Source organism: Triturus cristatus, chromosome 8 (assembly GCF_964204655.1).
Source record: "Triturus cristatus chromosome 8, aTriCri1.1, whole genome shotgun sequence".
NCBI classification, from domain to species: domain Eukaryota; kingdom Metazoa; phylum Chordata; class Amphibia; order Caudata; family Salamandridae; genus Triturus; species Triturus cristatus.
Window position 1 is genome coordinate 1,544,642,553 of NC_140591.1, and position 26,239 is coordinate 1,544,668,791.

The 26,239-nt window shown below is 46.7% G+C and overlaps 1 protein-coding gene across 1 annotated transcript in view; it reads left to right on the top strand.

Moving 5' to 3' along the window:
- Nucleotides 1-26,239, top strand: part of LOC146806100 (short transient receptor potential channel 2-like) — a 246,182-nt gene that overhangs the window by 116,112 nt on the left and 103,831 nt on the right. Inside the window, exons 2-4 of the mRNA XM_085623432.1 lie at nucleotides 10,678-11,370; nucleotides 19,174-19,377; nucleotides 20,812-20,976. Coding sequence (XP_085479558.1) covers nucleotides 10,678-11,370; nucleotides 19,174-19,377; nucleotides 20,812-20,976 — 1,062 coding nt within the window. The remainder of the gene's footprint in view (nucleotides 1-10,677; nucleotides 11,371-19,173; nucleotides 19,378-20,811; nucleotides 20,977-26,239) is intronic.

Genomic DNA, 26,239 nt, shown 5'->3' on the forward strand with positions numbered 1-26,239 from the left:
ACGCTCGGTGCGCGATTGCCATGTGACCTTAAAGAAAAGCATTTGATTGGTTCATAACATTTCCTATTGTAACAGTTGGAGGACCCCACCCATTTTAGTCATTCTCTCTACAGTGTTTGATGAGAGACTCCTCTTCTGCTTGGAGAGCTTTTTTGAAAACGTTTTGCTATGTACGCATATCTGACACTACACAGAACATGCAACCATCATCTTCATCAATATTCATGCTCTGTAAAGTAGCCTTCCACCTGTGATAGCTATGCATCTAAAAGCTATATAACAGAAGTTTTCCCCACCGCCAGAGGTAACATGGTTACATACGCTGTCCACAGCACAATATAATGTGGTACGGCTCAGAGGCAGTATCATGCATAGATAATGAACACACGGACACAGATAGATAGTGGAATTGGGTACGGGCACGTGCGCTTGACTCCTTTTTATTACCACGGTCACATATCCAGTGACGTCTGTGCTGAATGCGTGTGGGGTAAGTGTAAACCAACCCTCAGGGAATGATTGCTGCTAGCATCAACTACAACAGTAATCATTGGCTCACACACAGAGATTCAATAATAAAAGGGTCAATAGTTTGTGCTGCAGTAAGGTAGGGACACTAGATGTGAAATAATACAGAAAAGATTCTATTGTAAAAGAACCATAACTTGTGGTATACTGAGATACAGGCAGTAGATCTGAAATAATACACAAAAAGATTATATCATAAAGGGTCCATCAGGTCTGGTGCACTCAGATAGCCACATCAATAGCATTCAGCATGTGCACAGCCAGCGATGATGCGTGCTGCGGGCGGGCCGTACTAGGAACAATGTTTATTGCCTACAGGGCTGCCTCATCTGCAATAGCGACTCGATCTGAATTGTAAACACTGCTGTCTGCAGTGTAGGCCAGAGAGCGGTCAGCAAGGGCCCACAGCCACGTGGCGTTGACTTGAGCTGTCCTGTTTGCAGTATGCGAAGCAACAAAAACCGTGTGCGGACACTGTGATGATGCGTATGGGTGGTGCGGACAGAGCGCAGTGGAGCAATGTCTTTTGCCTACAGGACTGCGTCATCTACAATAGCGACTCAATCTGAATTGTGAACACTGCTGTCTGCAGTGTAAATTGAAGGCAGTAGTGAGCACAGTCAACCATGAATACTTTTTCTCACTTTCTCTTCAAGATACAAGACCATAAATTACACAAAACTCTGCAATAAATAAATCAAAACAATTCGAATTGCGATATCTGCTGTCCACTGTGTACACTGTTATTCAGTGTTCTTTACCACTACCAAGAAGAATTTGGTCATTGTAGTAGACCTATAAGTCATCTAAAAAAAGTTCTTCAAGCAAGTATACTAAAAGGCTATTGTGTATATTTCAATAGACGTTGTAGTTAGTTGCCTACTGGATTCTGTAATTAAACAATCACCACTCGATCTGAATTGTGAGCCCTGCTGACCGCAGTGTAGGCCAGAGGCAGTGGTCATTAACGCCTCACAGCCACGTGCCGTTGGATTCGAAAGCACGGAGTTGGTTGCACCTGATTGGAGGGGGTACACACAAATCATCACAGACTTTAACTTCTGATATCCTCAATCACAGAATCAAGACCCCGTTTCACTGTTCCGACCTGCTGTACCGCGGTGGACTCCACCGACTGTAGTCAGCCAAGCCCAATAATCATGTGCAGCATCTAGCAACGGAAGCACAGAGTCTGATGCACCTCAACGGAGGGAGTTCTGTGAAAAACAAGCAGCAGGTAATATCAGACATCGTCCATTTTGGGATCAAGACACCGTTCCACTGTTGGGACCTAGAGTTGGTTGCACCTGGTCGAAGGGAGTGCCTTCATCTCCACTCTCAGATACAGTTCTAACATCGTACATTGTGGGATCAAGAGCCCATTTCACTGTTCGGACATGCTGTACCGCGGTGTACTCCAGCGACTGCAGTCAGCCAAGCCCAATGATCATGTGCAGCAATTAGCTACAGAAGCACAGAGTCTGATGCACCTCAACGGAGGGAGTTCTGTAAAAAACAACAAGCAGCAGGTAATATCGGACATCGTCCATTCTGGGATCAAGACACCGTTCCACTGTTGGGACCTAGAGTTGCTTGCACCTGGTCGAAGGGAGTACCTTCATCACCACTCTCAGATGTAGTTCTAACATCGTCCATTGTGGGATCAAGACACCGTTCCACTGTTGGAACCTAGAGTTGGTTACACCTGGTCGAAGGGAGTACCTTCATCTACACTCTCAGATACAGTTCTAACATCGTCCATTTTGGGATTAAGACGCCGTTCCACTGTTGGGACCTAGAGTTGCTTGCACCTGGTCGAAGGGAGCACCTTCATCTCCACTCTCAGATGTAGTTCTAACATGGTCCATTGTGGGATCAAGATACCATTCCACTGTTAGAACCTAGAGTTGGTGACACCTGGTCGAAGGGAGTACCTTCATCTGCACTCTCAGATGCAGTTTTACCATCGTCCATTGTGGGATCAAGACACCGTTTCACTGTTGGTACCTGTTGGACTACTGTGTTAGTAGTATACAGAGCACTCCACGGTGCTGGGCCTCAGGCTGGGCGCTGTCTGACTGTGTCGCGGTAGCCAGCGTTGATCTCAGAAGCCTTCCCAGCTCGCAGACCTCAGCGCAAAAGCTTCTGACGGTACGTGGTGGGCCCTCTTTCACATACGGCGGTGTCGAAAGGTGAACTGTGGGGCATATGTGCGTCTCAGCGGACATGACGGTTTCTGGGTACCAGCAGGCTGAGAGCATCATTCACGCACCTACCTTCACTCACGGCGTCTGCCTCGTGGCGGTGTAAGCTGCGCAAACCTGGCAGACACGTTCGCCATTCCGGAAGTGAACCACACCCAGAGAAACGTGCCTTTTATTTATACCCCTACGCTAGCCTTGCGTACGCCGAGCCAGCCCACTACGCTAAAGATTTGGGGGGGAGGGGGCACGTACGCACTATGTTTTCGTAATCTTCCCTACTGACTGTACTATCATGGTTGCGTCCACTGTCCACTACACTTAATAGACCATCAGTGTATGTTGACATGTACATGTCTGTGCTCTGCATACTCAAGTCTGTCCGGCACATCCCCTCAACACTTTGCATTGTATACTTTTATAATCAAGAATCACTTGCCACCTTCGCACATACTTTGCTCCCATCTCATTCTGCATTGTGTGGCAGAGGTGCTATGTTTGGTTTGTGTACATGGCTAGCCACGGTTACCACAGTACGTAGTGTTGTTGTGTCTGCCAGGTGTACATGTTGTTTGTCATGTTGTATGTGATTATATAAGGTAGCGCGTTTATTTACGAGCAGTGGTTTCTCCCATTTACATATCGCTGTGTTAAAGAGGATACAGAACTTTCTCACAGGTGGAAAGTGGGACAACAATGTAAATGTATGTATGTAAATGTATGTGTCTTGTAAAGCGCACTGCTACCCTGAGGCGTCCTGGCGCTGTAGACCGCTGGGGAACCCGTCCTGGCTATCCCTGTGAGATGGTCCCTCCTGGGTATCTCCAAGGTGAAACCAGGCATCCCCGGCGAATGTGGGGGGCCGTTGTGGAGATGAGGCAAGCTAATGCCCAGAGTTGCCGAGTGTGATCCCTGGTTAGAGTAGGCACCGAGGCGAGAATTATCGAGTCCGCTGGCCCTGGTCCACGACCCTGCCGCGCCGGGAATTGAACCCTGGTCCCGGGCCGTCCTCTGCTTCCGGGTCTGCTGCCTCTAACCAGTGAGCCACACCACACCACAATGGCAGTAATTCATTACTATGCAAGAATGTCCAACTGCTCGATGCTTCTAACCTTACAGCCCCCAATCTTGCATGCTTTCTTAAAAGCACGCCAACTCCCACAATCAGACCAACATTCACACAGCTTTCTAACGGCAGTTTTCTGCTTCTTAATACCATGGACTGCTACGCAATGTGAGCTGGCATACCGTATGTCCTTACTGTTTCAAACCGAATAACTTCCTCTGACAATCTCTATTCCCACCCACACAAAGTAACTCCCAAAGTTCAACTTGGCCTGCAATACCTACTTTGAAAACAGATTTTATGAAACGGAGCAAACTGAAAACGCTTTTGTTTCAAACAGAAGTGTCCCTCACATCTCCAAAAGTAATTTATCGACTGCAGATAGCACGAACTTCAAGTAAAATACACTCCCTTTTAAATACGAACCTCCCATTACACTTTGTGAATTGTTACACAATTTTCAACACATCTGACATTTAAGGTCTGGCACACTTTTTTAACACTGTCTCCTCTGGCCTTGTCAAAGGCTTTCAAACTGTATTAGTCTAATACCAGACTTCATTCATTCGATCATCTCTGGAATAACAAGAACAGTGCCCACAATTCTCGCTCTGTTTGCGGCCATCCTACTACTTTTTTAGCTTGTTAAAAATGGCTGCGCTCCCTGCGGTAACAAGCATGTCCGACAGAATACGCCTCTACGCGAAGCTACATCAATACCGTGAAAAAATGGAACAACTTTTCGGCTGCCTGCCTCTATTATCGGAGCCAACTACAACATGACATGTATTTATTCATATACACATATACAATCTGCGTGCAACCATCTTTTTATTGCAAAACTTGCCAATCAACTGGCGAATGGATCTATGCCTTGCCAACATCCCAGCAAACGCTCACGATATCCGGTATCTTGAAAACCATGAACTTGATTGTTCGGGAAGTGGAGCAATGGCGGATGCAACGCAAAAAGGTATCCTGGTGGAATGGGATTTCTGTGCAGCCGCGAAAGATCTCCTGCAACGAGCGACCTTTGACAACATCGCAGATCGCCTGCCTATTATAATTGCCGCACCAACATTCGAAGAACATTACTGTCCCTTCGAGGATATGAATGGGATCGCTTCGCTTTTCTCACTTGATGGCAACAATCGCCTCTTAGAACATTACGCATCTCAAGCCACTGAAAAACTTCCGGACTGCAATCTCCAAGACTTGTAAGAAATTCACTTTATTCCTGGCTTGATTTTTTCCAACTTTTTTTTACTTTTTCTCATAATTTTTTTTAATACACTTCAATTGAACTATTTTCATATAATAACTTTCTAAGTATGCTTTGGCATTTGAACTCTGTTTTCATTATTTGCCCTTACGTCTCCAGACTAACCAGGGATGGATGATGTATGGCCTATGCAAATACGCTATTTACTTGCTAAATTAGCCTAAACCCGACATCCATTTTGAAACCATGCCTATTCTTTGTACACACGTCGCTCTGCCTGCCTGTTATCCACGAAGCCCTTGCACACAAATTAGCTCATCCTCAGCCTCTGCTCACGAGCTGGCGATCAAGATAAAAAAGATGGTTGGCACAGAGTGGTAATCATATCCTACCTTTATTTTCATCCCACAATTTACAGTCATTCATGTCTAATAGGTATTGTTTATGTCATATGGAACTGTAAAATGTAATGTGGAATTGACTGATGCAGGAGCTTAGGTTTGAATACAGCAGAAGTGGTTGGAGTTTGCCTCAGCTGGATGCCTTAGCTCTTGCACCAGTGGGTCTATTTATGGCACTTAAATAAAGACACTTTTTATATAACTTGCAGACTCCATCGCTTTATCCCACACAGCCACTTTCTTAAACACACCTGATTTCACCATTTGTCTTCTGTGGCATTGCAACATTCTGAATTATATTCTTCATGATTATTTCTTTATTCTGCTTGCTAAAACACTCCATTCGAGTCTTCAGACCGGTAGGGGTGAGTAGTTTGCTTCCCACTCCCGCTATAGTCTAAACCCATACTAACACCACTTGCACAGCTATGCTACAGCGGCCAGTATGCTACAGCGCCCAGAGCACATCAGTTTACAGCAATCAGCTCACGGTTTCATCCCCGAGTGTACTGGCACCTCACCTCAGCACAATCTCACTCTGGGCAAAACAGCACTTTCACACTGCTAGGAGTGAATACTTCACTTCACACTCCCTGTATAGCACACCCTAACCACCCCACAGAGCTCACAGCGCTATAGTCTAAACCCATACTAACACCACTTGCACAGATATGCTACAGTGGCCAGTATGCTACAGCGCCCAGAGAACATCAGATTACAGCAATCAGCTCACGGTTTCATCCCCGTGTGTACCGGCACCTCACCTCAGCACCATCTCACTCTTGGCAAATGAGCACTTTCACACCGGTAGGGGTGAATACATCGCTTCACACTCCCTGTGTAGCACACTCTAACCACCCCACAGAGCTCACAGCGCTCCTCCCCTCCTCTTTCCTACTCTTTTTGCCCTTTTTTCCCCTTACTTCAACAGAATCACAAAATGGCTGTCAACACTTCCTAGTTGCAACCGCTCGCACCACTCACAGCCAATAAGCAGCAAGCTTGTGCTCGTAACGCCTCAGCCAATCAGATGGCAGAATTCCCAAATATCAATATCTGTAAATTTTGATATTTCTCAAAAACTACTGAACGGATTTACACCAAATAAACAAAAGCGTGCTTTCTAGCCCAAGACCCTTCTCCCTGCCAAAGTTGGGGTAATTCCGTTCACCCGTTCAACCTGTAGCCTTGTCTAAAGTTTCCTATGGAAATTGCATGGAGAAAACACGTTTTGGGAACCCCCTTTTTTCTCGGCCCCCCCTTGACAAATCACCCCCAAACTTTCAACATAGGAGCTGATATGAACAAAGAATTAGTTTGGAAAATCTCATGAAGATTCCTCAAACGATGCCAAAGTTATAAGCAAAACAGAAAATGCTCTTCTTATGGAAACTTGGTCCTAACTATAACTACCTACTGGCGACCGCCAGTAGGTAATATACGGTGAAATATGGAAAATATGTTGTGCTTCCCTCTGCAATGTGGATTTCATTATCATAATTACAGCTTCGAAACATGTCTTTAGAGCATTACCATTATCAGTGCTGCTAGGATTATGCGGCTTGGAGGACTAAATTATACAGCAAGGTTATCTAGAGTATGCACCAAAAATTGCAAACTACACAGGACATTTCCTGGCAGCATTATTTTCATCCATTTAGATCGAGACAACATTTTTTTTCACCTCTGCAAATTATTTGGCAATTATGTGGCAAACACACTAAATCCATAATTTTGTGGTGCACACTAAAGCCATAGAATTTCGTAAATCCACTGACCTGCATCATTGACCTCAATTTAATGAAAGGGAAAAAAAACTCCTATCACTTGCCATTGTTAGCTGCACTTTAAGGAAAACAGCGTTTTCAAGCTACCTGCCCCTAAAAAAACGCAGTATAAAAATACATAACAGCTAACGTGTTATATTTATTTATTTATTTTATTTATTTAAGCTTGTACCGCGCACAGCTACCCACAATGGGTTTCCCGGCGCCAGGGATAGACTGTAGAAGAAAAGAGAATGTCACCTTGACTTAAGGCCTCTGCCGACTATTGGTCACGCTTAGTAAAGAGCAGGGTCTTCAAAGCCTTACGGAAGCGGAGTAAGTTGGTCTCGGATTTTAATGCCAATGGGAGGGAGTTCCAGTATTTAGGACCAAGAGTGGAAAAGGAGCGGCCTCCCATTTTTGCCAGCTTCCATCTTGGTACTGTGAAATTGCCAATGTCCGATGACCTTAATGAGCGCAGGGGTCTATAGGGTTTTACCAGCCCCTGAACATATACTGGGGCGCTACCCTGCTTAGCCTTGAACATATAGCAGAGTGCCTTGAAATTAACGCGTTCTGGGATGCTCAACCAATGGAGGTCACGCAAAGCGGCAGTGGCTGAGGTGCGTCTGGGGACATTCTTTAGCAGGCGCGCGGCCGCATTTTGCACCACCTGCAGCACATGTATAGTAGTATGACCCAATATTGCCAGCTCAGGTTTCTGGTGATGTTTACAAACCACTCGGCCTTCACCCTCCTGATTTATTATGTGACCAGAAACCCTGATGTCAATTTTGGTCTTTAAATGGTTACTCATTATGTATATTTGTCTGCAAGTGATCCAACCTACCCTGAGGAGAACTCTATAGGTTACCACAAGGGTGGATGAAGCCCCATACTGCACTCACCTTATAGTTCCCCTCTATGCTCCTCTGAGCCTATGGGTTTCAAGACGCTCCTACAGGGTGGCCCCTAGATGCCACACTCTTGACATTTGTACAGGTGCATGCTGGCTTGCTTTTGGGATAGAAATAAGGATCATCCATCCCCCAAACATCTGAAGAGGTTCCAGAGAATATGGCTGTTTACACTGCATGCGATTAGATCGCATGCCATTACAACGCGGTCGTTACAACGACCACATTGTTAGTACGTATACCATTACATGGCACGTCGTTACAACGACTTGCTTTAGGGGGTGCGCTGGACTTAGGAATAGTATTATTTACTATTTCTACTCCAGTTTGCGCAACAGCAGAGAAGGTATTGGATTTTAAATCCAATACCAGTGCGCCCCCTACAGCAAGTCATTCTAAAGACTTGCGATGTAATGCTATACGTACTAACAACGCGGTCGTTGTAACGGCTGCATTGTAATGGCATGCGTTGTGGAGACAGCGTTGTAAACGCTGTTTCCCATGCCAGAGGATCCAAAAACTCTCCTTTATCCCAAAGGGTCCACGGGGGGCACACTAACGTTTGTCACCACCAAAGGGGATCACATTTAGCGCATCTTCAAGGACAGTTGCAAGGTCGGCTTTAGTGCGACCGGTGCATCCGCACCTGGCGCTGAGTTTGAAAGGCGCAGTGTTTGTAAATAACATTGTTTTAAAAGCACATGCTGCAGAGTTCATGTGTGTCCACAAGTTTACAAATAACAATCAAGATGAAAAGATAAGGTCATAGTGTCAAGATATTTCTGCTGGAGAGAGATGGGAGTTTTGGATAGAGATAGTTTTCACTTATCATAAAGTAGCGCAGAGGGTTAATATGCCTGCTGCAAAGAACTTGTACCACGCAGATCACAGAAATGTATTTTATGTAGATAGATCTGTGGGTTGCTGCTTTTGTCACAGAGATCATTTTGCTACTTGCAGGTCATAAGTTACAATCCTAATATAGCACAGTAATTTATGAACTGTCATCAAAGATATGCATGCAAACTGTATGGTATAGGTAAGACAGTTATGTTTTTCATCAATCTTTTATTATCTAATCATAAAGTTGCAAAAAAGGGTTTGTTTGGATAGAAATACATTTTTAGTATTAAAACCAACCCCAACCACTGCGATACAATTTATATCCTGAGTTTGTGCTTCCTCAGAACAAACAATCTTAAAATCATACTATCCTACTTGTATGGATGACATGTGATTCCCACACCTTGGAATCCTCATTGTCTTCTGTAACATATATACACATATGATTCACTGTGTCTGTATAATGTGTGTGTGATGTAAAGCGCTCTGACACCCCTTCCATGCAATGCTTGGGGTGGTAGTGAAATGCAAAAAGAACTATTGATGGACAGAATGCAGAACAATGTCATACATTCACCCCAGTACAGAGATCTGGGCCTAAATCCATCGTTTTTTTGCTCACCATGCCATTCCAGTTTGGACCCAGCCATATGCAAATCATTCTTGCCCTGTGCCCAATGGGAATAGTCCAGTCCGAACTGCCAGGCAGGTCCTCCCTGGACTGGAAACAAGCATCCTAGAACCAGTTTCGGGGTTTCACCACTCTTCAGCCAGGATAGCTTGATTCCAGTGGCATGGAGAGCACGGGACTCACGTCTGAGCATAGCCGTCCCACTCGGGGTGCCAAATGCAAAAAGAACTATTGATGGACAGAATGCAGAATAATGTCATACATTCACCCCAGTACAGAGACCTAAATCCATCATTTTTTGGGGTGGTAGTGAGGCAATTCGTGGAGAAAGAGATCAATGGGGGGGGGGAGGAAGGGGCACCCAAAACAATTGTCGCACCGGGGGCCACGATTGTGGCACCCAGTGCGACTTTTTGAAGTCACTATTTAGGGCTTCGTAGATATAGTTCTTTGAACTAATAATACTTTATATAAATACATTTCATTGTTTGGCATACTTACCTGATTCGGATTTAGATTTACCCAAGCCTTCAATGGTTTATTGGGTTGCCCAATTTTGTCATAGAACCAGCACTAAAACTGGCTCTGGACGTTTGTGTCTGTACATGCTTCAGTAACAGGGAACATGTGCCCAGGCAAAACAAACTCCCTCATTTCAATGGCACCACAATCTATGGGACATGGGAAGATCTGCCACAGGTTAAACAGAAGGGGCAGCACAAGCATCGGCTACCCCTTCATTAACTAGCAAAACATCATTACTTTTCATTTCATTTTATTGCTTGTGCTCATGTCTGGATATCTGACAATATATTTATCCTCTTCTCGAGTTTAACTTTCAATCATCTTAAGAAGGCATGAGCAGGTTCCTAAATCCAAGCATCATAATAAAACTGAGACCTTACTTTCATTTCGATAGTTACAAAAATACATTATCCCATGGACTCATGAGCTATCATGGGGGCTTCAGTCGTGTTTATAGCAATACAAGTTAGCCTTTCTGTGAAAAGGATGGTTTAATTTGTGTTGGGATCACACTCTTGATGTTTACTTCTAAGTCCAACTGGAATATTAACACTTCATGTTTCTCTTCTTATTGCAGCAAGCCAATTGGCGCGAAATTGTGAATAAGAAGCTGAAGTTTCCTATCGCCTTGATTAGCGCAATCCATGATGGGAACCTCGCCCAGGTACAGTCGCTGCTCCAGGTCAGCGATGGAATCCTACGGCAGCTGGATGATAGTGAGGACCGCTCATGGCGGGAGGCCCTCAACTTGGCCATCCGTACGGGCAACGAAGAGATTATGAAGACTCTACTTCACTGCATCAAATTCGACTTTCGGCAGATCCATGAAGCCCTGCTGGTGGCCGTGGATACTAACCAGCCCCATGTGGTTAAGATGCTGTTGGACCGCCTGGATCAGGAGAAGGGGAGTAAAATGGACATCAAGTCTTTCTCCATGGCATTCTTTGACAACTCTATTGACAACTCCCGGTTTGCGCCGGGTGTGACCCCTCTGACCCTCGCTTGTGAGAAGGACCTGTATGAGATTGTGGAAATGCTGATGAAGAAGGGTCACGTCATCACCACTCCGCACAAGATCTCCTGCTCCTGCTTGGAGTGCAGCAATGGGCGCAAATATGACCTGCTCAAGTTCTCGTTGTCCCGTATCAACACATACAAGGGCATTGCCAGCCGTGCATATCTGTCCATCGCCAGCGAGGATGCCATGCTGAGAGCCTTCAAGCTGAGCAGGGAGCTGAAGCGTTTGTCTAAGAAGGAGCCAGAATTCAAGGTCTGTGACATTATGCTTTTTCCTTTATATACATTGAAGAGACTGTATTAAGATACTATGATCATTTGAGAGCAAGTGACCCAGAGAATGAAAGTCCTGTGTGCGAATGGTTGATTGAGAACTATTCTTTTGGAAATGGCAAATCACAGGTAATAGCTGCAAAACAGAACATATGAAGGGGTTCTGTCACTACCTGAGGTGTGTTCCCTGAATATCAAAGCCAGAATCTTTTTTTACAGCGTTTTATATAGCGCAAACTTGAACTGAAGGTATCGGGTATCAGAGCACTGTACATAGCACCAGTTGTGTTACGTGAGGACACATTCATTTTTGTTAGACACGGGGAGATTAAGTGATTTGCTCAGAATCACAGGATGTTCCGCGTCATTGTCGAGACTCAAACCCAGTTCCCTAGATTCGAGGTCGACTGCCTTAGCTGTTTTAGGCCAACTTCTCTCCCCTCTCCTCTCCTCTCTATTGAAGCATACAAATATCCACCACAAAATACTGAAATCAAAATATTGAAAGAATTGCATTATAGATTTTCTATACCTAACTCCACATATATTTACTCTTCAAGGTTAGTAGATGTGGCGTTATGAATAGCAAATCTATACTTTCTCTATGTACACTCACCTATCGATATTTTCCCTCGAAATTCTGCCTAAGATATTCATGTATCTTGATGTTCTCATGCTTGATATTCAGTACTACAGCCCCTCATGGACACTGGTGGGATGAGACTTTCTGCCATTACCTCGCCTGTTCCACATGCCGACCTGACATCAGTTGGTCACTTTGGACCATATTAACCAGCAGTTGGAACCGGGTGGTGAGGTAGTTTTGGATCGAGAAGAGGGTTTCTCAGAACAAATGGTCAGCTCAGTCTGTAGCAAACAAGTGACAAGAGTACCATATATGCAGCTGAAACCTGACGCAATACTAAGGCGCGGCGACCCAGTATATTGGACCAGGGTACAGACCCTTGCGCACATTGTACTAGCCCACGGGAGATAGGAGGTTTGGATCAGATCCACTCCTCAGGCGTGTTGCCAACTAGCCTTTTCCCAATTCCGTGGACTCCACCTGGAGGATTACCTCATGGAATATTGCGGGGCTGCGCTCAAAAACCCAAGATCCTGTCTGTTATAATTGTTTTTTTGGTTGTTTTATGCACAATTTGCAATGTAGTACTCTCGTTTAATATCCCTTTGCCATCTAACCTCACTCCCCTGCACGACACTGGTTGCCTACCCCCGAGATCGCTGAATTGAATTCTTATGTTATTTTACCTTAAAGGCTTTTATTTATATAGCGCACCTAGCCATGGTCTCGGGGACATTAAACAATCAGGCCAGTATCACAGGATCCTGAGCCAACAGCAGACTTAAACACGGATCCCGAGCTCACCAGTCAGCAGCTCTCACCACTGCGCCATATCCTTTACCTAGCCATGTTGCAGGGTACAGTACCATATGTGGCCAAAAGAGGTCCCAAGGGACACCTAGTGACAGCCTATGGTACTGCACCCTTACAACACTGCTTGTTATGTTTTTTGAAGTTGTAGCGTAAACCTGACCAGAAGGTATTGGAGCGCTTTACGTAGTCACTAGTTCTCCAGAGCCAAAGTATCAGCTCACCAAACTAATATTTTCCAACAAGGACATTTTTTATTATAATCAGCGCAACTGCTCTGTGCACTAATATGAAGCAGTGTTTCATTTTACTTTGCAATTAGGCGTGCACAGTTGGGTCCGCTTCGGTGTCCATGCACACTAACGGAGGCACCGCTTCCCTGTTATCTTTCTTGCAGTTGTAGCGTGAACCCGACTAGAAGGTATTGGAGCGCTTTACGTGTACGCCAGTTCTCTAGTTCCAAAGTGGCAGCTCGCAGTGCTCACATTTTCCAATGAGGACTTCTGGCGGCATTAGGTTTGTTCCTTGCCTCATTTACGGAAAACTATAACTTCAACAAATGGCTCTTACCCTCTCTTTTCTCTGCTTTCCTTTATTTGTTCCCCTGTGAAATGGATACAAAAAACACCTTGGCTGCAAATGTCTTTTTCAGATATTTTTCTTTTCGAAAGTGCAGCCTTGGGACAAAGAGAATAAAAAGGTTCAAAATATGAAGAAAAAACCCACTTAATAAAGCAAGATAGACTGATCGCAAAATAGCCAGATTGGTTTCATTCCCAACCACACACATTAGCGCCACTTTACAGAGTTTGTCAGTGAAGTAGTTTGTCAGTTAGTTTTCTTGTCTTTCTTTGAACAACATTGTTTTTCACGGCTGGGTAAGTACACCATTCCAGGACTTACTGCAAAACTTTGTTGAGTTGCAATGCAATAGATCTCGCATTAGTGACAGTTTGAGCTACTGGTGTTGCAAATGAAAAAGTTTGTTAGATTTATTTTTTTGTCAAAAAATATCCCACCAGTAGCATAAGTATTCGAAGAAGTTGCAAGAAGCAAGGAAAGGGTGCAGTACTGCAGGCTGTTACTAGGTGTCCTTGTGGAGTCGTAAAGGGACCGTTATTAGCCACATAAGGTAATGCACACTTAATACAGTTATAAAGAGAGATTGGAGATGAGCATATGTTTGGGTTTGTTTGTATTTGATGTGAGAATTTTGTTAGCATACGTTTTAAAAATGCACAAATGGGCCTGGAAGCAGGACCGGGCAAACACCTGGAAGGCGCCCTTGGTGGATTACAGGTGCCAAGGGGTCAGGCCGTCAAGATCAGGGATGACAGGCCTGGACGCAGCACCGGGCAAACACCTGGTAAGTGCCCTTGGTGGATTACAGGTACCAGGGGGTCAGGCCTTCAAGCTCAGGGATGACAGGCCTGGAAGCAGCTTCGGGCAAACACCTGGAAGGTGCCCTTGGTAGATTACAGGTACCAGGGGGTCAGGCCGTCAAGAACAGCGAGGACCGGCCTGGAAGCAGGACCGGGCAAACACCTGTAAGGTGCCCTTGGTGGATTACAGGTGCCAAGGGGTCAGGCCGTCAAGATCAGCGAGGACAGGCCTGGAAGCAGGACGGGGCAAACACCTGGAAGGTGCCCTTGGTAGATTACAGGTGCCAAGTGGTCAGGCCGTCAAGAACAGCGAGGACAGGCCTGGACGCAGCACCGGGCAAACACCTGGAAGGTGCCCTTGGTACATTACAGGTACCAAGGGTTCAGGCCGTCAAGATCAGCGAGGACAGGCCTGGAAGCAGGACCGGGCAAGCACCTGGAAGGCGCCCTTGGTGCATTACAGGTGCCAGGGGGTCAGGCCGTCAAGATCAGCGAGGACAGGCCTGAAAGCAGGACCGGGCAAACACCTGAAAGGTGCCCTTGGTGGATTACAGGTGCCAAGTGGCCAGGCCGTCAGGCTCAGGGATGACAGGCCTGGACGCAGCACCGGGCAAGCACCTGGAAGGTGCCCTTGGTAGATTACAGGTACCAAGGGGTCAGGCCGTCAAGAACAGCGAGGACCGGCCTGGAAGCAGGACGGGGCAAACACCTGGAAGGTGCCCTTGGTAGATTACAGGTACCAGGGGGTCAGGCCGTCAAGCTCAGGGATGACAGGCCTGGACGCAGCTTCGGGCAAACACCTGGAAGGTGCCCTTGGTAGATTACAGGTACCAGGGGGTCAGGCCGTCAAGAACAGCGAGGACCGGCCTGGAAGCAGGACTGGGCAAACAGCTGGAAGGTGCCCTTGGTGGATTACAGGTACCAAGGGGTCAGGCCGTCAAGATCCGCGAGGACTGGCCTGGACGCAGGACCGGGCAAGCACCTGGAAGGTGCCCTTGGTAGATTACAGGTGCCAAGTGGTCAGGCCGTCAAGATCAGCGAGGACAGGCCTGGACGCAGCACCGGGCAAACACCTGGAAGGTGCCCTTGGTGCATTACAGGTGCCAAGTGGTCAGGCCGTCAAGATCAGCGAGGACAGGCCTGGACGCAGCACCGGGCAAACACCTGGAAGGTGCCCTTGGTACATTACAGGTACCAAGGGTTCAGGCCGTCAAGAACAGCGAGGACAGGCCTGGACGCAGGACCGGGCAAGCACCTGGAAGGCGCCCTTGGTGCATTACAGGTGCCAGGGGGTCAGGCCGTCAAGATCAGCGAGGACAGGCCTGAAAGCAGGACCGGGCAAACACCTGAAAGGTGCCCTTGGTGGATTACAGGTGCCAAGTGGCCAGGCCGTCAGGCTCAGGGATGACAGGCCTGGACGCAGCACCGGGCAAGCACCTGGAAGGTGCCCTTGGTAGATTACAGGTACCAAGGGGTCAGGCCGTCAAGAACAGCGAGGACCGGCCTGGAAGCAGGACCGGGCAAACACCTGGAAGGTGCCCTTGGTAGATTACAGGTACCAGGGGGTCAGGCCGTCAAGAACAGCGAGGACCGGCCTGGAAGCAGGACTGGGCAAACAGCTGGAAGGTGCCCTTGGTGGATTACAGGTACCAAGGGGTCAGGCCGTCAAGATCCGCGAGGACTGGCCTGGACGCAGGACCGGGCAAGCACCTGGAAGGTGCCCTTGGTGGATTGCAGGTGCCAAAGGATCAGGCCGTCAAGATCCGCGAGGACTGGCCTGGAAGCAGGACCGGGCAAACAGCTGGAAGGTGCCCTTGGTGCATTACAGGTACCAAGGGGTCAGGCCGTCAAGAACAGCGAGGACCGGCCTGGACGTAGGACCGGGCAAACACCTGGACGGTGCCCTTGGTGCATTACAGGTACCAAGGGGTCAGGCAGTGAAGCTCAGCGAGGACCGGCCTGGACGTAGGTCCGGGCAAACACCTGGAAGGTGCCCTTGGTGCATTACAGGTGCCAGGGGGTCAGGCCGTCAGGCTTAGGGATGACAGGCCTGGACGTAGGACCGGGCAAACACCTGGAAGGTGCCCTTGGTGCATTACAGGTGCCAGGGGGTCAGGCCGTCAGGCTTAGGGATGACAGGCCTGGACGTAGGACCGGGCAAACACCTGGAAGGTGCCCTTGGTGCATTACAGGTGCCAGGGGGTCAGGCCGTCAAGAACAGCGAGGACAGGCCTGGAAGCAGGACCGGGCAAACACCTGGAAGGTGCCCTTGGTGCATTACAGGTGCCAGGGGGTCAGGCCGTCAAGATCAGCGAGGACAGGCCTGAAAGCAGGACCGGGCAAACACCTGAAAGGTGCCCTTGGTGGATTACAGGTGCCAAGTGGCCAGGCCGTCAGGCTCAGGGATGACAGGCCTGGACGCAGGATCTTTCCTCCATCTTGGTGAGAACGTCCAGGATGGACGGAAACTGTGGATGTGACTGAATGTACTGAATTTACTTCATACAAAGCATTGTGAATAAATTGTGACGAATGCGTATTTTAAATCACTGCACAATCATGTACAGAATAGGAGAAATGATCCCAGGCAGTCCCCAAAATAAGTGCCAGTGTTCACCACCGCAACCACTCACACAAAACGAAGCACTTCTTGTGATCTATGTCTCATCACAGTTTTGAAACAAAATGAAGTAGCATAGAGGGCTAATGCTCCTGCTGCAAAGCGCAACCTGTGACAAGCAGATCACAGATTATTTTTTTTTATAGATAGCACAGTGAGCTAATACTTTTGTCGCAGAGATCCTTTTATTATTTGGAATTCATAAATTACAGTCCATCTAACATTGCACTTTGAGCTGTGAACTGGCATCAAAGTGCTGTATGCAAATTAAAAGGCACAGGTTTAGAACCTTATTGTTTTTACCCTCAATCCTTGGTTATTCAAGTGTACTAAAAAGTGTTCCTTTGGGTAGTAATACAATTATATTAGAGTGACCTCGACTATAATTGTGTTTTGTTCCAATCCTATGTTTATGGGGCGAATCTACTAACACTTTGCACTAGGTCTGTGTCACTCTTGTGGTGGAAACCAGGCACAAAGTGCTGTCTTGGAGTTTACTTTCTAGTCCAAATCCTGAATTGCTTTGGACAGTAGCCCTAAAGTAGCACAAAGTAGCACTATATTCCACTTTACGTCAAGGAGGTGTACTTTGGCGGGTACATGGACGTTGCCACGCACCCACCCATGGTTTTAGTTGTTGATCCCTATCTACTAACTTTGGTAGAAAGGGATTTGCATGAAAAAATTACTCCTCCGCGAGGTAGAGGAAAAGTTGGAAAAAAAATGTATTCTCGGTATTTTCGGTCGCAAATGGTGCGACTCGCAAAAATTCGTCCATTTGCGAATGCAAAATGGCCTTTCCTTTTGTATGAAAGGCTTTGGCATTCGAAATTTAGATAATCACAATTTTCTGGGATTACCTTAATTGCGCATGCAAATAGAGAATCACAAATAGCGTATCTCTAATGCACATTTAAGAAGCATTTCCTAAATGCGAACTGTGCATTTAGGAAACGCTATTACCATCAACTTCAATTGTATGGTAACCATGTGCAAACTTTGAAAAATGCACATATCTGAATTTTTCAAAGTGCCAACTAGCGCACAAATGCCCCTAGGGCATGTGTGTGCCTTACATGTGCACCTTTTTTTTTATAGGAGTGCCTCAGTGGGGCCTAAGGCCCCCAGGCACCCTTGCCTTTGCATTTCCTAATTTGTGAGTACCCAGTAGGTTCTCGCAATTTAGGTCATGCAGGACCATTCTCACCTTGGGACTTGAGGTACATAGGAACGAAAGACGTCGAAATTACAAATAGTGTTTCCCTAATTGCGTTTGCCATTTTTATGAAATCAAAATTAGGAAATCGCTATTTCTTGGCTGTTTTGCTACATCGCATTTTGCGATTTCCAAAAAGCGATTTCTTAAAAATCGCTATATGGTTAACGCAAAATGATAGTTTCATACATGTGGCCCTATATCTTAATGGATATGGTGCTGTATATGGTGCTGCCGTGCCCTCGCCTTTTCATGCAGCACAGGAACTCTGGTTACTACACTGTGTGAAAACTTGGTAAATTTGCACCTTCGTTTCCACAGACGAAGCACTCTTAACATATAATGCCTAACAGTATGGACGACACACAGCTACTACACCTTATAGTCTTCACTATCTTAGGTATTATTTCCTATACAGTTATGCGCTTGTATGACTCATTGTCTCTGTATAGTATGTTTGTGATGTAAAGTGCTCTTAAACTGCACACTGGGCTAAATAGCTATAAAGTATAAAAATGTAAGAGAGGGGCTAAGAAGAGATGAAGGGCAGCAATGGAGGGTGGTAGAGAAGGAATCTGGGAAGAAGGTCGTGGGGTGGGACAAAAATTGTCGCAGCGGGTGCCACTAACCCTAAAGCCAGCCCTGATCCTGATACACAATCGATCAAGACTCAGTTAAGAGTAAAAAAGTGTATCCTTCTTCCTGCTTTAAGATGGCCGCGCCATTAATGTATAAATGTACAACAAATGTCTAGCATCACAAGGTCAGACAAATGACAACTCTTCTTGCAGCAAGAGGCTGTGAGTATGTCAGAGAAAGCAAACACATGATAAATGTTTAGCCCAACAGGCCATGCCTTGCAGACACTCTGATAGGAATATACAATTGGGATGCAGGTCGATTTATGTAGACAACGGTCAGAGTACGCCCAAATGAGAAATGCAGACTTATTGTTGCTTCAGATACTGTGGTTTTAGGACCCTGCCTCTGTGAACAGGATATCTGTTCTTATCTTTGAGACTCTGCCATAAAGAAATGATTAATATAGGTGGAAGCTCAGGATCTCACCAGTAGGGAGAAGGACCCTACTAGCCCGCACGGTCACAAGTTAGACCTTACATTAGAACTCATATCACGGGTTTGACTGGCCCTGTTTTCTTTTCTTGAAGCCCGAGTACCTGAGTCTTGAAGACCTGTGTCAGGAATTTGCTGTGGAGCTGCTGGGCATGTGTCGCAACCAGAGTGAAGTTACGGCTGTGCTGAATGACTGCGGAGACGACAGCGACGAGGACCAGCTGGACAACCAGGCTTTTGAAGAAGGCATTCCCAACCTAGCGAGGCTGCGGCTGGCGGTGAACCACAACCAGAAACGGGTAAGGGCTTCCAGCTCCCTTTATCCATGTCTTTCAGACATGACGTTGTGGCCCATCTCTATAATAAAGCACGCTGTATGCTCAGGATAGACGCTTGATATGATGTGGGCACAAGAAGTTACACTGGGACAGTTGCGACTAGAAAAAAATGACAATCATTAAAAAGCCTCGACTAACTCTGATCAAGGTGTATATATTAAAGTCATGTTACCAGCTTTTTTGAGACTCGCAGTACCCGCTGACCCTAACCACTGTTCCAATAAATGCAAGAGCTCCACCTGCGGCATCCTTCCAAGATGAACCAATTTTCTGCTCCCCAAACATTAAGTTAAAGTAGAACTCCTGAGTGTTTCTTCAATGTAGCACGACGCCTTTCTCCTCATCTTACAATGATCCATAGGTGTGTCTTCCAGTTCGTCATTGACTGTGTGAAGAGTGTAGGGTCTTGGTAGCATCATAGTAACATCTCAGTGTGGCGAGATGACGTAAGGCGTGAATTTGCCTGTAATGCCCCTTGCACGGAACAGTCTTCACTGTGCCTGAAACTGCTCTGTCACGGGCTGAAAGTGACCCGTAGAGTTATGTTACTTTGGGAATTAATGGGTTGAACAAGTGGCGTTAGCATGGGCTGCAGTTGGTAAGAAGCTCTTCTGCTGGCTAAATTAATCTGAGGCTCCACAGCCAAAGTCACTCACATTTAAGCTAGCTAGTGGGGGAGTGGGCTGACCCACAGCCCCATTCTGTATCCTCTAGTGGGCAGAACAAAAATATGAATGACACAATAACAGACCAACAGATGAATAGGAATGGCTGAAAGCCCCTATACCTAAGTATTTCAGATATACAATTTTAGTAAAATCAAAAGGTCATGGATAACGTCAGACGCAAAAATCGCTAATGCGAATCAGATTACCTAAAACACATTACTACATAAGTCTTTGCTTTCGTCGATGTCCCTTTTAGTTCCTCCTAACAAAGAGCCTAGAACACAATCCGAGCTTTAAAAGCGTCTTCTTGTCTATACCTGGAAGGAACCAGATATGGGTCAATAAAAGGTATTGCTCAGGGTAAACTTGTGCTCTACAAATGCACCTGCTATGTGATGACAAAGGACTTACTCAAGCAAGTTGACATGGAAATATGCCCCCTTGAGTTCAGCAGGGTCACTCACTCTGCAAACATTCCTCATTCACAAAAGGATCCCTTCCCTCTATGGAAGACCCCCCCCCCCCCCCCCCCCGCCCCCACTGGAGTATCAGTAGGTTGGGAGAGAAGTATGTTAATGCAAAGAAGGGAGCTGCACAGTCCACAATGGCAGTGCTGATTCTTTAGACATTAGTTCAGTGTCTCTTTATTGCCTTTCAGATCTGTGATATTGTTGGGCTTCCAGCTACAAGGAGGCTTCTTCTCTTTACATGTCTCTCCTGTGTCCAGTTTGTAGCTCATCCCATCTGCCAGCAGGTGCTGTCATCCATCTGGAGCGGGAAACTGACCGGCTGGCGGGGCAGCAACACCAGCTGGAAGCTCTTCATCTCTTGCGTCATCTTCTTGACCATGCCCGTGCTGTGCCTGGTGTACTGGATAGCGCCAAAATCAAAGGTAAGGACGTGTCCCTCAGTAGAACTGTGGGAGGGTTAATGAGTGTCACCACAGCTCCTGCACAGAAAATAGCCAATATGCAGACAAGCACAAAAATGAAACGTGGCTACTTTGTGTGTCATCTATTGCTATTTATCTTTTCCGATCCGCAAGGGCTGCGCCATGGTCTCATTCTGCACATACACGAGGATGCAGAAGGGAGCCATGTGCCCTTGTATTTTAAAGCAGCCACTCAGTGTACAGAGCAAAGAACTACCAGAAAACCACTGATACCCCCACTTTGAACCACATCCCAAAGGGCTGACTGAGTGATATACACAAGCACATGTCAACCTTAGTGGACTCACTTTAGGGCAGTGTATAAATATTTTCTTTTAAGTTTAAGTTGAAGGGGGCTGCCCCTGAGAAAAGTTCGAAAAAATGAGGCTAATCAGTGAATTTTTCAGCAACATTTTCAAGTAGTTTGGTCAAAAAGTTACACAATTTTGAGGCATTTGCTGATGAGTATTCTGGAAATAATTGAAAAAATATATGCTGATTATCAACCCTCACAAGTGTTCTTGTGCTTGCCATCAGCTCTGCTGGACCAATAGCAGCCCCTGCTCCAGCTGCCGGAGCGGGGACTTCGGAATTGTGTTGAATGAGTGAGCGAACACACACGCACTGGTGCTCTAGGCGATGAAAAACTATTTTAGGAGTTAGAAAGATCACAGTAGATGAGGCCTGGGAGTTTGAGGTGACCATGACAGAGCAGGAGTTTTAAACTCTCAACAATAATCAATACACACTCGATTTTATAAACACTGAAGTAGAATCTAACATCTGGAGCAAAATCCTGGAACTGGATCAAGAGCCTGAGAGTCAGAACCACAGAAAATCAGCTGGTTTGACTTTTAAGGGACACACAGGCTGACCTGAAAACCAGTGGCGGCTCGCCCTAATGGGCATCGTGGCTCTGCCCTCTCTAGTTTCTGCTGCTTTTTAATGGAACCAATAGAGATTATTAAAGTATTATTCACTACTGACATATTTTTAAAAAAAAATGGAAACCATCGCTGCTAGTGAGGGTGTGATGGTCAAGCAGCAGCTTGAGGCAGGGCGTCCGGCAGATGGCTGGGGCAGGCACTTAGAGGTGTCTGCTGTAGACATGACACAAAGTTTCCCGCGCGGCTAAAGTCCCAGCCCTGCACTCGGGGGCCGGACATGCCAAGGCACCACCACATTCGTGATGCGCTACGGTGTCACCTGTAAAGGTAGCCCCAGCCCCTTTGGGCTTCAGCCCTGTCTTGCCTGGGGCTCCACTTCAATCAAGCTGTCACCTCCTGATCTCCCTTCCTGGTCGCAGTCCTAGACTCCCTGCATCTATTCCTGCTTGATGTTGACCCCAGGGCCCCCGGGACGCTTCATTTTTCAGGAAGTATGGTAGGTGGAGTTCCTCTTAATGACTTCTAGGCAGAAGGTGCAGCCTCATTTTAGGGGCAGTGTGTACACATTTGCTTTAAAGTTTATTTTACAGATAAGATAGGTAAACCCTGTCTATGTTAACAGGACACACCTCACCATGCAAGGACTGTGAGGAGAAAGACTAGGACTCTGAGTCATGAAGATTGCTGGGCATTAACACCCCTCCTGAGCCCCCTCACGGAAATAATGTGATGAAACGAACCTGTTGTTAAAAATATGGCTACTGTAAAACGATGCTCTGTGCCAGTGAGGTATCAGTGGCAGGTGCTCTGTAAGAAAATGGTTGCTTTATTTTTTTTAAGTGCATTTGCTTTATACGTGTATCATTATAATGAATACATATATTTTGAAATGTTCACGATTACAGCTGCCATAATGTTTACATTGTATTTCTTACTTAAATAATATTAATTTTAAAAAATTGGAAACAATTGAAGCACAGCAGTTCCCAATATATTCCCAAAAACACAACACTTTTGATAAACAGGCTTAGACCCCCCACTCCTTTGCTGCCCCTTTACTGCTGTTTTGAGGAGTTACCATGCACTTGATTTCTGTCCCTTCTGCACTCGTAAACGTCACTGCAGCCAGCATCACCTGTCTATGGAAGCAGCCCATGAAATCCCTTTGGGGGCTGTAGGCTTCCATAGACTGTTTGCCAGCCAGAGGGATGGGCCTCCTGACTACAGTCCCCATGAAGGAGAAGTGCTTCAGGTCGCTCCTAAGTGCGAACCAAGGCAGAGCTTGTCTATCATGTCTGAGATGACAGGCATGCATGTGTCTGCGTTCTTGTATGTTGGGCAAGGTAGTAGCCAGAACATAAAAAATGCCCCACTGCTTAGAACCAAAGCTCTGATGGAACTAATTACTGGCCCTCCTGGCAGAGCTCCCTTTTCTCTTCCATCCAAGAATCAATCCATTCATCCTTTCGATCAAACTTTTGTCCACCTTTTGATATCCACCTCTTCACCTTTATAGTGTGTCATCCATTCATTCTATCTTTCAGCATTCTAGCTATCCATTGACCATTCCATTCATCCACCCGTTCACAGATCCATCATCTATGCATGCATCCATCCATATGACCATCCATCCATAAATCCATCAGCTGATCCATCCATCCACCCACCCATCCACCCACCCACCCATCCATCCATCCATCCATCCATCCATCCATCCATCCATCCATCCATCCATCCATCCATCCATCCATCCATCCATCCATCCATCCCTTCCTCCCTCTATCCATCCATCCATCCATCCATCTATCCATCCATCCATCAATTCATCCTCCCTTTCCCCTTACTCTGCCACCCTTTTACGTGTCCATCCACCTATCGATACACCCACTCAAGGATCCATCCTTTCTTGTACCTGTCCTTCCTACTAACCCTCCATCCTCTCCCTTTTCTAACCCATCTTTCTCTCTTCCTAATGGCGTTAATTATGAACTGTTGTCTGCCGAGCTGCAGACAGAAGAGGCCCATAGAGATATCTCCAAACCCACGGGATATGAATGGCATTATCAAGCGATAGCCGATCACGGAATATAACCCTGTAACAGGTAGCCTGTGATTTTTACCATTGTGAATGCCACAAGAGTAAAGGGCATATCCTTTAAATGGGCCAAGCCCAGTTCCCTGTGACAAATATGAGTTGATCAACAATGCGCGATGGCCCGTAGCCTTCTCAGGAAGGCATTTTCTGTCCCCTGTAGAGCACCACAATCTACATACATAGCTCCACAGACCTGCCCCAAAACTAGCAACAAAAAGAGCCTTTCTCCTGCAAATAGTGCATATCTCCCTGAGGGGGTTGGAGCCCAGTTTAATGGCAAATCCGAACACTGCCTATATTGATTTACAAAACTGCTACTTCCTGATGTTCCTCAAATGGACCCACTTACCAAGAGAATTAATTTAGATTCTCAAGTACGAAAAAGAACATACTCTAGTAATCTGGACACCACGAATGGTATGAGGTCGAGACGTTGCAACACCCTTTCCAGTTATCCGCATTGAAGTGAAACTAAAGCTAGAACCAATCGGTGGCAGATCGGTTCAATTGGCAACTTAGAACTTCTCCAGATCAAAAGTGTAAATAAAAATAGAACAAGCACACATCCATTTCTAACTCCCCTTTTGATCCTAAAAAGCATCTGCCCACTCAACCTTAGGACCATAACGGACATTAATAGTGGCATTGATATCCATTTCACCTAAATAATGGACTATAGATTTGGCCACCCTGTTGATCCCAAAATGGCCCATAACTTTGCATGGTTAACACAGTGAAATGAACTGCTAAGGTTCAAAAGGCCTGCTGAACAAATCCCTTCCTGACTACAGTATAGTTACTAATTTAAATATACAAATGTAAACACTGTTCTACTCTACTCAGTCTTTTCCAAAACCAAATTGAGTAACAACAGGATAGACTTTTCCTCTTCCCAAGATTGCAGTCTTCATAAAAATATTCTCCCTATCATCTTCACTGTAGGATCTAATAAAGAGAAGGGCCCAGCAGCATTTGGGATCCACTCTGTTCCCTGTTGTAAAGATCGGGATTATGAGGGACTGCAACCAAAGAGATGGGAAATTGCCTTCTGCTGTCATCATTAAATCACTGGTTAGAATGGGGCTCAAAGATCCATATTCTCCCTGTACATATCCATTGGTACACAGCCTGGGGCTTTACCAGGTTGACTCCTTTTAATAGCAGAGGACACATCAATAAAGTCACACGAGATGGAAGAGTGCCTAGATTCTAAAATGGAATCCGTGTCTATAGTAGCGGGACTCTCCCACGGTGACTGTTAGACGGCGACCTCAGAGGAGCCCGGAAAGGGGTCCTGACTTCCCTGAGTCCCACCCGTGTAGTATTGTAGCCGGGCACTGGCAAGAGATTCCCCAGAGGGAGGAATCTCGCAACTAGGATCGTACTTCTGGCACCACACGACACAGAGAGACCACACTGGGTATTCTCAGAAACAAGCTTTATCAAATAGGTATCACTGCAAATATGTACAAGGTGAGCACGGGCTCAAGAGTCTCGGAAAGGTAGGGGGTAGCGGGACTGTCTCTGGTAACGGTTCCAAGCAGGGACGTATCCGGCGCACAGCTCACAATCCTCGAGCTGGGGGATACGTGGTCGGAGTCGGGGTCCGGCGGGACCGTGAGAGTCTGGGGGAGCCGCGAGTCACTCAGCGGGCGCAGGTACAGGTTCGGAGGTCTTTACGATCTTCAAGGAGCCGCGAGTCACTCAGCAGGGCTCAGGTACAAGTTCGGAGGTCTTACGATCTTCAGGGAGCCGCGAGTCACTCAGCAGGGCTCAGGTACAAGTTCGGAGGTCTTACGATCTTCAGGGAGCCGCGAGTCACTCAGCAGGGCTCAGGTACAAGTTCGGAGGTCTTACGATCTTCAGGGAGCCGCGAGTCACTCAGCAGGGCTCAGGTGGGTTCAAGTTCCAGGAGCCGCGACCACGTCAGCAGGCTCTCGTTGTTCCAGCGTCGAATCTGCCGGACAGCCTCAGAGCACCCCTTGTTATAGGTCGACCCCGCTTTGATGTCCGGAGTCTGCGCAGGCAGGGGTCTTGTCACCTGGGGGCCGCTTGTCGGGATTTCCTGCTATTGTCTTTTGATCCTTTCAGGGCCGGGTCGGGAGGAGTCCCAGACACCCAGCAGGCACGGAGCCAGCCCGCAGGGAGGCCGGAGGGCCGATCGAAACCCATCGTCCCAGGGGAGTTCAGAGGTGCGATAGAAACTGCTCCTCCCTCTCTCATCCCCTGGAAGCGTGATGTC